Source organism: Diprion similis, chromosome 14, assembly GCF_021155765.1.
Source record: "Diprion similis isolate iyDipSimi1 chromosome 14, iyDipSimi1.1, whole genome shotgun sequence".
Lineage (NCBI taxonomy): Eukaryota > Metazoa > Arthropoda > Insecta > Hymenoptera > Diprionidae > Diprion > Diprion similis.
The window spans coordinates 7,733,756-7,745,247 of record NC_060118.1 but is presented as its reverse complement, the minus strand read 5'-3'; the positions used below and the strand labels follow the sequence as shown (position 1 = coordinate 7,745,247).

At 41.1% G+C, this 11,492-nt stretch overlaps 3 protein-coding genes across 3 annotated transcripts; all 3 read left to right on the top strand.

Moving 5' to 3' along the window:
- Window positions 1-221: 221 nt before the first annotated feature.
- On the top strand, window positions 222-1,014 carry LOC124414820 (hemolymph lipopolysaccharide-binding protein-like). The gene is made up of 3 exons (XM_046895900.1): window positions 222-333; window positions 440-509; window positions 581-1,014. Exons 1-3 carry the CDS (start codon window positions 222-224, stop codon window positions 963-965), a joined length of 567 nt encoding a protein of 188 aa, XP_046751856.1. The 3' UTR covers window positions 966-1,014.
- Window positions 1,015-4,129: 3,115 nt separating this feature from the next.
- LOC124414821 (hemolymph lipopolysaccharide-binding protein-like) lies at window positions 4,130-5,002 on the top strand. The gene is made up of 3 exons (XM_046895901.1): window positions 4,130-4,321; window positions 4,428-4,497; window positions 4,569-5,002. Exons 1-3 carry the CDS (start codon window positions 4,201-4,203, stop codon window positions 4,954-4,956), a joined length of 579 nt encoding a protein of 192 aa, XP_046751857.1. The 5' UTR covers window positions 4,130-4,200; the 3' UTR covers window positions 4,957-5,002.
- Window positions 5,003-8,789: 3,787 nt separating this feature from the next.
- On the top strand, window positions 8,790-9,611 carry LOC124414824 (hemolymph lipopolysaccharide-binding protein-like). The gene is made up of 3 exons (XM_046895903.1): window positions 8,790-8,988; window positions 9,095-9,164; window positions 9,236-9,611. The coding sequence occupies exons 1-3, from the start codon at window positions 8,877-8,879 to the stop codon at window positions 9,609-9,611; spliced, it is 558 nt and encodes a 185-aa protein (XP_046751859.1). The 5' UTR covers window positions 8,790-8,876.
- Window positions 9,612-11,492: the final 1,881 nt, after the last annotated feature.

Sequence of the window (11,492 nt, the reverse complement as noted above, 5' to 3'; positions counted from 1 at the left end):
CCGCAGCCGTTGAAAGATACGGGTATTTTCCACTTTCAGGCAATCTCTCAATTCTCATAAATAATCCATCGCAGGTGATCAGCGTGAAACAATAAGCTAACGACTTGCGAGTTAGGTATAAAGGCAGCATAGTAGTCGGCCTGTCTCTGGAGTTTTCCTGGTTGCGAGGATCGAACAAGTAGTTGAAGCTGCGCCGGAAATAGTGCATCCACATGTCAGCTATGGCGGTCAAGTTCTTCGCGGTTCAAACGCTGCTCTGCCTCGTATCTTATACTCTGGCGCAACAATCATTCGTCCATCCCATCGTCATCCTGCTGGGTCCTACAGGAGCCGGTGAGTATTTGCGAACCCCGTTCACAGTGTGATTTTCTTACGCGACGCGAAAAGCACATATTTGCGTTGTACCTGTAATAACCGCCTTCTGAAGTCTCCGTTCCAGGAAAAACTGGAAACGCAGATCCGACCTGCCTCGTTCGAAATCCACCGGTCGTCAGAAGGGACGACTACACGTGAGTCTCACAGTCGCCAGTTGGTCGAAGAGAGTTTGAACTTTGATGGAATTTGGTATCATGTGTTGCAGGTACTTTCCGGGAATCGGTGGCTACAAGTACCACGATCAATTACTTCCATGGGGCAAGGCTCTAATTGCCTGCGAAGAAGAAGGTGGGCACTTGTCTGTCATCAATTCTGTGGCTGAGAGGGATGCAGTGGTGAAAGTGATCAAGGCAAAAGGATCGCCGGAGTTCGTCCTCGTTGGCTTCCACGACTTATACCAGGAGGGTTACTTCGTCACCATCCATGGGCAAACTCTGGCCAAGGCTGGGTTCAGTGAGTGGGCAAGTGGAGAACCTAATGATCGTGTGGGCGCTGAAAATTGTGGAACGTTGCAGTTGGCTAGTGAGAAGTTCAATGATCACCCATGCAATTTCCCACGTCCTTTCGTTTGCGAGCAACCAATCCATTGACAGTGGTTGGAAAAGCGTCAAACAGATTGTTAGAAACATCGACGAAACACACCATTTATGGAGGAACCAACTGGAAAGCCAGCTCCACCGAATGAATATTTTCTCAACAAAATGAGTAATAACAATAACCAATATAGCTAATATCAATATGTGTTCTTCATCAATTCAATAAAGTAGCCTGTCAGTCATGAATACGGAATAAAAAGTTAAAACTCATTACGTGGAATAATCCAGTGGAATTGCCAACTTTCCGCTTCCCTTAACCGTCCACGGAAATCGCATTTCGTCACTGCTCCTGCGGACCCCTGGGTCCTTCGTGTCCTGTCCTGTTCTTCTTCATGTCACAGGCTTTGTAAAAATCTGAAAAAATTCAGGGATACTCCTCAGGGCCTCTACTGCGTGCTCCATCCGTTGTTAGAATAGAATGTATCAAGGCTTTTGCAATAATAATCGAAATTCACACAACAATTTTTGAAAACGACTGATATTCGTTTAATAAAAAAATGTACTCGTTTATCTGCAGCAGGATTCGACCTGCCTCGTTCGAAATCCACCGGTTGTCAAAAGGAACGACCACACGTGAGTGTCACCGTCGGTAAATGGTCGAAGGGATTATGAATTTTGACGAAATTCTCCATCATATGATGCAGGTACTTTCCGGGAATCGGGGGGGAGGGGGGGGGGGCAAATAATTAAATCTTCGGAGCAGTATGAAACCATCAATAATTTGGTGATAGTAAAAGTGCAGTTAAAGTGACACGCGATTAACTGTGGAGAAAGCGGTGATCCAATGGAAGGACGGAGTCAATTTGAAGCTACTTCTTGCACGAATAGCGGAACATGAACGTCTCCAACCTGGTTTCCGTCGCATGCATGCGGCCTTCTTTATCACGATTTTATGTCCAGAGGCTTAGATATAAATAAATTTTTCTTTATTGTCATTGTCGAATTGATTTACCAAACGGTAATTTAAATAGGCATGCATTCTCTATGCTTATTATAACTTTGTACAGGAATCATGTTATTCGATTGCATGATGTACGAATTTATATCCATGATAAGTTTCACTTATCGCTGAACGGACTTCGTATTATTTCTGCTTCAGTCGTGAAATTGTAATCTATATTTATTTGCGTAGTATGAATTAATGAGATTTTCTTATCGTTAGCAAACAAATGTAAATCAGGAATTTCCTACTCCATTTCTGGTAATTGAAGACTTACGTCAGACGTAATTTCCAGATTTATGATTCATTCTGTTTGCATTTGAATACAAGACGATAATTAGCAACGGATCTTTGGAGGAAAAAAATTTTTCTGGCTTTATCATATTTATCGACCAATTTATGTGTCGAGAGCAAAAGGTCATTTTTATGGGATCGTCTCAGTGTGACCCTTCGAAAAATCACTGATTTTCGCGATTTTTTTTTTTAATGTTGTAATAAACTAATCGGTCTGGTTTTCTTTTTATAAATAAATACATTCATGCCGAATACAAAATGATTTTTTTACGTTCATTTATTTAGTATATAATAATTAAATAAATCGTTGAAATAACACGTTAAAAAAAAAGGTCCTGTACGATGTCCATGATTGCGGCCGCAATTTTGATCTGAAACAAAAATTTCAAAAAGATGATTAATCTGTAGGAAAGTCGCTATCGCGGTATGGAGGATTTTTTTTTTTTTTAATTTGACAAAATGGCAGCGGTTTGAAAAAAAGGTATCAAATTTGGCCCTTTTTGTCGACAGTTCTTCGTAAAAAAAATAGGAAGATTTAAAAAAAATAAATAAATCACCATTCCGAGAAAAACGCGTTTGGAGATCGAAGTTAGAAAATTTTAGATAAATCGTTTACTTACAATCAATCGGCGATCTCGGCCGGATCTGAACGCAAACACCGAACACAAATTTTGAATCCCAATCCTGGAATCGATTTTTTATAAAATCTCACATCACTATCACCTTTTCTGTCCATCTTGATTTTTTTCTTAGGGGTTTCACTCGTATGTCTATCCGTGGTCGATTTCAAAAACGAACTGAAATGCTTCGACAGTTTATTCTGCAAAGTTATAGAACCTAAGCACCTTAGAAAGGTACATGCGCAGGTGGAAAAAAAACAAAAGGATCACGGTCTAGTGAATTTCGATTTAAAAATTTGAAAGAATGTTTAGAACAGTGTATGATATACGATAACGCAAAAAAAAAAACGATTTTTCAAAAATTTCACACTGAGACGATCCCTTATGTTACCAATGACGCCAAGAAGGTTGCCAAGACGAACATGATGGGGACCATCTTGTTTGTTGCGAAACGTATCGAAGTCATACTCGCGTGTAAAGTAGAGAAATACGTCGTCATCTTGATTCCTGCATTTCGAGGTTTCCATACGAGTTGAGTAACTTTCTGGTGAATGTATACCAAAACTATGAACCAAATTGAAAGCTTCAGTACATATTTCAAATTTTGCAGGGTAATTATTTTCGCTCGGCTTAAATTATGATACACTGTTAAGGATTTCGTACAAAGGTCGAAGCGCCGCAAGTTACGTAGAAGAAAATTCCGCAATTTCTAAACACTGTGAAATTCTTTTTTGAGTACTCTACATTTGACGTACCATCAACTAAGACTAAACTTCTTCGGGGTAATTTTCGAATTCAGCTTTCAGACATTCGAAATCAGACTACGAAATTTGTAGCGGACAGCGTGATTTTGGGATATTTAAAATTATGTGTATGACGTACTCCTAACACGATAGATTTTCAATTTCGACAGACTGTAATTGAATCTCCTTGGGAACGTATCACGTAAATTAGGTAGTACGTTTAGTGAATTCCAAATGCCGTACAGAGATTGTGTAGCAAACTTAGAAACACAATACATTCAATTCAATAATTTAATAAATTCACAATTCGCATTTGGGTTTCTCTCATCTGTAAATGGAAATGTGTGGTCGACTAACGATCATTTTTAACGGTGAAGATAAGCACGACCGAGCGACTACTAAGATTAGCGAATATTTGCAGCTTTGTCCTCATCTCTCAACAGAGTCCACCAAAGGTCAGAATGGAAGGATAACCTTTGAATGACCCTCCGCGGATCGGATATAAAAAGAAACAGAACGTGTGGGGACGACGGGAATCGCATCAAGCGGACAGTGGCTGCTGAAACTTGAGTTTTTCATAGTCACGGGGATTGAACAAGTTGTTGAGGCTGCGCCAGGAATAGTGCATCCACATGTCAGCCATGGCGGTCAGGATCTTCGCGGTTCAAACGCTGCTCTGCCTCGTATCTTATACTCTGGCGCAACAATCATTCTTACAGCCCATCGTCATCCTGATCGGTCGTACAGCAGCTGGTGAGTATTTCCGAACCACGTTCACAGTGTGATTTTCTTACGCGACGCGAAAAGCACATATTCGCGGTTTACCTGTAATAACCGCCTTCTGAAGTCTCCGTTCCAGGAAAAACTGGAAACGCAGATCCAACCTGCCTCGTTCGAAATCCACCAGTCGTCAGAAGGACCGACTACACGTGAGTCTCACCGTCACCAGTTTGTCGAAGAGAGTTTGAACTTTGATGAAATTTGTTATGATGTAATGCAGGTACTTTCCGGGAATCGGTGGCTACAAGTACCACGATCAATTACTTCCATGGGGCAAGGCTCTAATTGCCTGCGAAGAAGAAGGTGGGCACTTGGCTGTCATCAATTCCGTGGCTGAGAGGGATGCAGTGGTGAAAGCGATCAAGGCAAAAGGCTCGCTTCCGGAGTGCGTCCTCCTCGGCTTCCACGACTTATACCAGGATAGTTACTTCGTCACCATCCATGGGCAAAGTCTGGCCAAGGCTGGATTCAGCGAGTGGGCGAGTGGAGAACCTAATAATCGTGGGGGTGTTGAAAATTGTGGAACATTGCACTTGGCGAGTGAGAAGTTCAATGATCACCCATGCAATTTCCCACGTCCTTTCGTTTGCGAGCAACCAATCCATTGACAGTGGTTGAAAAAGCGTGAAACAGATTGTAAGAAACATCGACGAAACCAACATTTATGGGGGAACCAACTGGAAAGCCGGTTCCACCGAATGAATATTTTCTCAACAAAATAAGTAATAACAATAACCAATATAGCTAATATCAATATGTGTTGTTCTGTAATTCAATAAAGTAGCCTGTCAGTCATGAATATGAAATGAAAAGTTAAAACTCATCATGCGGAATAATCCAGTGGAATTGCCAACTTTCCGCTTCCCTTAACCGTCCACGGAAATCGCATTTCGCTACTGTTTCTGCGGACCCCTGGGTCCTTCGTGTCCTGTCCTTTTCTTCATCGTGTTACAGGCTTTGTAAAAATCTGAAAAAATTCGGGGATACTCCTCAGGGCCTCTACTGCATGCACCATCCGTTGATAGAATAGAATGTATCAAGGCTTTTGCAATAATAATCGAAATTCACACAATAATTTGCAAAACAACTAAAATTCGTTTAAAAAAGAAATGTACTCGTTTATCTGCAGCAAGTTAATATCAAGAAGAAAGACTGTAAGGCCTCAAAGTTTAGATAGTGACCTTCCGGATAAATACAGTTTCATTTGCCCCTCACGTAAATAATAACGTACTTAATTCACGCTCCGTTTTGTCATACCTTATATTTCGAAGTATATTTGTATAAATAAATTAGGAAACCTTCATTTTATGAATAATCACTTGAAAATAGTCGGATAAACGGAACAAAGGAAATTCACTCACTGATGCAAAATACTCGCGTCGCGTATATCCTGGGTCTTGTAGGGAATTAGACTTCGTCGTCTCTTGACTCTTGCAATTATGTTGATCAGCAATTGTATAAAATCATGAACGGATAGGAACGTCGTCATAACAATAATCTAATAAAGCAAAATGATGGAGTTGTAAAACATGTAAAAACGGCGTACATCGAAGCCATGAACGTTCAGAATATGGCAATACAAAAGTTATTGGTGTGTTAACGAATAATGTGAATAACGAGTTGATTAAAATCATTTCAGGGTAAAGGTGCCATGATCCGAAATAAAAAAAGATTTCATTGATTAGTTGAACACGCTAATATTAGCAAATACCAATAAACCAATTAGGTTTTTGTGATCGGTCACTTCAATGTGAACTTGTTTAGTCTAGAAAACGAGAGCCATATTTCTTCAAAGCATTTGTGAATGAATGTACTCTTTACTTTAGAGTAGAAGAAAAGGATATTCGGAGGAAAAATTCAAAATTAAATAACTTGCGCACAATTGAAACAAACTTGAAAAACTGGATCAAGAAAAGTAAATGCTTAACGATTAATTATAGATGTTCGTTAAAAAGTAACCTTACCATTAATAATAAGAGAGCACTGAGCTCACCTGATCGGATGAAGTTTTATTGTATTAGTTCATTCCTAAGGTAGGTATGAATTTTTTTCACTCTTCAAGCTGTTGTTTATTATATGTGAATTATTACACATGAATGTAACTACGTCTTGCTACAGATAATTCAATTACCCACAATACGGTTCATGTACTATGGATAACTTATTTACCTAGTTAATAGTAATCGTAATGATGATATGAATAAGAACAGCTATATCGAAAATTTAAAACTTCAAAATTCTGCCGCAAAGGGTGTCGAAGAAAAAAGTGAAATCGGCCATGAGTATCGAAATGAAACCGACATGTCACCAAGTCCCATTACTTCATCACCCTTGTCCTTACGTTCACGATTCCCAGAGATTATTATTGGGAATTTTCAATGACTGTCAGAAAATTCTGGACGGTATGATTTATCAGAATTGACCGATTAATCGCTTTGAGCCACTTCGTTGGCTGTGGAATTATCATTGATTATAAGCCTGTAACATCTTCCATGCGAATTCGCGTTGTTCGCATTCGCGGATATTTTCCTCGACCGCAGTGCTGCGAAAGAATCCGATTCCGGAAGCAAACCGTCGATGTATTAAGATCAACGTGGATAAAAGTGAGCCAAGTGCAGGGTTCAGATACGAAAGCCGCGCGATTATTAATGAAAGAGACAAGGCTAACGGTTCCTGAGATAAGCGACGTGCGGACAAACAATTATTTTTACCCCCCCCGCGACCGTCGAGAGATACAGATATTTTCCGCTTTAAGGGGGTCCTCTAGTTTCTCGGCTGTTTTTTTTTTACGGCTTTTTCAATAATTTTTTACCGTCAAACCATCGAAATAATCAATCTCATTGTTTTTGCATAATCTTCATCAACATTTAAATAAGCTTTACAAATTTTTTAAAGTCAAAATATATAATAGAATAAAAGTTATAGTGGAAGACATCAAGTACAAGAGGTGCTTGACGGTGACCAAGATTGCGGCTGTTCCGCTTAACTGAAATCAAAAAACCAAACGGCATTTCAATCTTCATATTCAAGACTAGCAATTGAAGTAGGATTATCATGATTGCTTCTATTTTTTTTCTCTCTACGAGCGAAAAACTTAAGAAGAAATGAGTAAAAAATAGATTGTAATTTTCAAAAGTGTATAAAAAAGTCAATTTATGTAATTTAGAATTTACTAGTTAAATCGCTAGTCTTAAATATGAAGATTGAAATGCCGTTTGGTTTTTTGATTCCAGATAAGTAGAACAGCCGCAATCTTGGACACCGCCAAGCACCTCTTTTACTTGATGTCTTCCTGTCGGCCACTATAACTTTTATTCTATTATACATTTTGACTTCAAAAAATTTGTAAAGCTTATTTAAATGTTAATAAAGATTATACAGAACTAATGAGATTGATTATTTCGATGGTTTGCCCGTAAAAAATTATTGAAAAAGCCGTAAAAAAAACAGCCGAGAAACTAAAGGACCCCTAAAACAATCCCTCAATTCTTGTAAATAATCCATCGCAGGTGATGAGCGTGAAACGATAAGCTAACGACTTGCGAGTTGGGTATGGAGGCAGCATTATAGTCGACTTGCCTCTGGAGTTTTTCTGGTCGGGAGGATCGAGCAAGTAGTTGCAGCTGCGCCGGAAATAGTGCATCCACACCTCAGCCATGGCGGTCAGGATCTTCGCGGTTCAAACACATCACTATTCCACACGCGGAATTTAACCAGTAATTTTCCAGCGCTATAATATCATAAGTAAACGAAAACAAATTTTATAGTTCAAACCCAACTTTGGTAACACGTAACACATGCCGAATATCTCCAGCCCGGATGTACCTACTTACGACTGAACGAGGAGGGCATCGATGATAAAGGTGGAATGCAAATGGAGCCGCGGCATCACTCAATATAACTACTTCACCAGCCGTATCGTTACATTTACGCGGTTCACGTTTCTCAAAAATTATTTTGTGAATTTTCGTTAACCGATGGAAAATTCTGGACAATTTGAATCATCAGAATTGACCGATCGATCCCTTTGGGCCTCTTTGTCTGTGGTATGATCATTGATTATAAGCCTGTAACATCTGCCAGGCGAATTCGGGCTTTTCGCATCCGCTGATATTTTCCTGAATCCCGAAGCTTCTTTGCAAAAGGATCCGATTCCGTTGGAATATTGTCGTTGCATGAAAATCAACGTGGACGAAAGTGAGCCAAGTGCAGGATGCAGATATGAAAACCGCGCGATCATTAATGGAAGAGACAAGGCTAACGTTTCATGAGATAAGCGACATATGGACAAACAATTATTTTCACCCCCGCAGCCGTTGAAAGATACGGATATTTTCCACTTTCAGGCAATCTCTTAATTCTCATAAATAATCCATCGCAGGTGATCAGCGTGAAACGATAAGCTAACGACTTGCGAGTTGGGTATAAAGGCAGCATCGTAGTCGGCGTGTCTCTGGAGTTTTCCTGGTCGCGAGGATCGAACAAGTAGTTGAAACTGCGCCGGAAATAGTGCATCCACACCTCAGCCATGGCGGTCAGGTTCTTCGCGGTTCAAACGTTGCTCTGCCTCGTATCTTATACTCTGGCGCAACAATCATTCTTCCAGCCCATCGTCATCCTGCTCGGTTCTGCAGCAGCCGGTGAGTATTTCCGAACCACGTGCACAGTGTGATTTTCTTACGCGACGCGAAAAGCACCTGTTCGCGGTATACCTGTAATAACCGCCTTCTGAAATCTCCGTTCCAGGAAAAACTGGAAACGCAGATCCAACCTGCCTCGTTCGAAATCCACCAGTCGTCAGAAGGACCGACTACACGTGAGTCTCACAGTCGCCAGTTTGTCGAAGAGAGTTTGAACTTTGATGAAATTTGGTATCATGTGTTGCAGGTACTTTCCGGGCATCGGCGGCTACAAGCTGCACTCGGAAGAAGTTGGATGGAACGAAGCTCGAATCACCTGCGAAAAAGAAGGTGGGCATCTGGCCATCATCAATTCTGTGGCTGAGAGGGACGCAATACTGAAAGTGATAAAGGCAAAAACCCCGACTCCGCTTTATGTTATGCTCGGCTTCCACGACCTTTACCAGCAGGGTCAGTTCGTCACCATCCATGGGCAAACTCTGGCCCAGGCTGGGTTCAACGAGTGGGCAAAAGGAGAACCCAATGGCTCCGGCAGATATGGAGCTTTACACTCGAGTGGCGGGCTCGATGATTACGGAAAGCCACCACTATGCCCTTATATGTGCGAGCTACCGATCTATTGACAATAGTTCAAAAAGCGTGAAGAGATTGTTTGAAACGTTAAAGAAAAAAAAGATTTACGTCGGAACCAATTGAGAGGTCGGCTTCACAGGTTGAATACTTTGTGTACGAAATACGTAACAATCATAACCAATATGAATAATATCAATGTGTGTTGTTGATCGATTCAATACGTTTGTCCCAATTATCCATGAATATGAAATGAGAAATAAAAACTAATTACGCAGAATGATTTTGTTAAATTTTTCACTTTCCTCTTCCCTGAAAACCACGCGAAGTAAGCAAATTATAAGCATGTGCGTCAGAATGACACCTGATTCGAATAAAGTTTGAGGGTCTCGATGACAGCTTAATTCTCTCTATAGTTATTTTGCTAGGCATATACATGCAAATAAATACTATTCCTGAACGCGCATGCCTATTGTGTGCATGAATTGCATTTATTCGTTTCATTTCACATTTTGCTCTCTCAATTTTGCCTTTTGTATATGCCTTTTTACGAGCTCAGGGTCGTAGCACGAGAGTCCACATGCTTTGGGTCGCAGGTAGTCGAAAAATGTCACAGGAGCCTGCAACCGACCACGACGGGTCGGTTAAACCACTCTCTCCGTCTTAGCATGTGAGGACAGTTGTAGAATAGCTTCGAAATAATAGAACCCAGTCCTGAGAGGCATTTTCACCAAGCGCTCATCTATCAGCCATGATTTCGATAAAGATGACTGATCCTTCGTGGTCGGGACCTCCGGGGGAGGCCTGGGTCACCTCCTTGCACGCACCCAGGGGACGACTGGCTACACGCTGCCCTGGTCGTGGGGCACTCTGGCCTACGGTCAGGCCCTCGGAACACACGCAAATCAGGGCAGATAATAAAGAGATTCCACAGAGGACGAATTTTCAATCTTTGTTACACTTTTCCTATTCTTCAGTTATTCGACTGTGTCGCCGCGTATAGTTCCCGTTCTGTGGCAGACATTACTCGCGGAGCTTCCGGTTATTGCGACTCCGCACCAGATGCGTGGTGTCCGAAGTCGTTCACAAGGCGTCCTCGAGACGTTGGGAGACCTCCAACGAGCTGGGCTTTGCCGCCCGGAGATCCTCCTCGACCCAGAAGAAAAGGCGGCCTCGGTATTTCTACATCTTGTGAGAAGGCTGCCCCTTCCACCAGGTGAGAGAGAAGGTAAATATATGATGTTTGGTGGTTCGTTCACACTTTCACGTACTTGGATTTCACCAGATTTTGTTCAATAAATTCACTTCCTTCCTTTGGCTCGCTCGGGCTTCTCCATCTAATCCGTGAGGGTTTCTATGCCTCAGCAATTTGTTGTTCGCTGTTAATTTGCCTACGCAATTGACGTGTTTTTATTCAAACGACCCGATCGCTCGTTCCTTTACGAATTCTCCCTTTTGTAGAATAAGAATAATTCATGGTGTCCCGGGTGAGGAACGAGAGGTCGAAGCTCTTCGACAGTTTAGTCTGACTTCGTCTCATCGATTTGAAGAACTTTGTCCAAGTTGAAGATAAATTCAAAACATGGACTAGACTCAGTCATAGATTTGCCACAAACTAGGCTTACAAGTCATTGTAATTTCTTGAAATTAAGGCTACTTGATATCTGGTGTCGCTATATTGTATTGGGTCTGGTTAATTGGCCGATTTTTTAATTCGTAAGATCGAGATATTTAGATACAAGTCGTGAAATATGCTATCTATCATATTATTGAAATTTCGTACGCTATTACTGATATGTCATTGTCCAATCACTCTGAACCGTGCACACTCGCCTGTATCTTTACGAAACACGCTTCGCTGCAGATCGAACCACTGACTGCATCTACCGATTCAACATTACATGTAATCTCGTTTTATTTTGATACGTTGACTA

What these genes read in the sequence shown, in the direction of transcription:
- LOC124414824 (XM_046895903.1), top strand. Translation starts at nt 8,877, where the DNA reads ATGGCGGTCAGGTTCTTCGCGGTTCAAACGTTGCTCTGCCTCGTATCT. An exon ending in GCTCGGTTCTGCAGCAGCCG is followed by an intron (nt 8,989 to 9,094) that starts GTGAGTATTTCC and finishes TCTCCGTTCCAG; the next exon opens with GAAAAACTGGAAACGCAGAT. An exon ending in GTCAGAAGGACCGACTACAC is followed by an intron (nt 9,165 to 9,235) that starts GTGAGTCTCACA and finishes CATGTGTTGCAG; the next exon opens with GTACTTTCCGGGCATCGGCG.
- LOC124414820 (XM_046895900.1), top strand. Translation starts at nt 222, where the DNA reads ATGGCGGTCAAGTTCTTCGCGGTTCAAACGCTGCTCTGCCTCGTATCT. An exon ending in GCTGGGTCCTACAGGAGCCG is followed by an intron (nt 334 to 439) that starts GTGAGTATTTGC and finishes TCTCCGTTCCAG; the next exon opens with GAAAAACTGGAAACGCAGAT. An exon ending in GTCAGAAGGGACGACTACAC is followed by an intron (nt 510 to 580) that starts GTGAGTCTCACA and finishes CATGTGTTGCAG; the next exon opens with GTACTTTCCGGGAATCGGTG.
- LOC124414821 (XM_046895901.1), top strand. Translation starts at nt 4,201, where the DNA reads ATGTCAGCCATGGCGGTCAGGATCTTCGCGGTTCAAACGCTGCTCTGC. An exon ending in GATCGGTCGTACAGCAGCTG is followed by an intron (nt 4,322 to 4,427) that starts GTGAGTATTTCC and finishes TCTCCGTTCCAG; the next exon opens with GAAAAACTGGAAACGCAGAT. An exon ending in GTCAGAAGGACCGACTACAC is followed by an intron (nt 4,498 to 4,568) that starts GTGAGTCTCACC and finishes GATGTAATGCAG; the next exon opens with GTACTTTCCGGGAATCGGTG.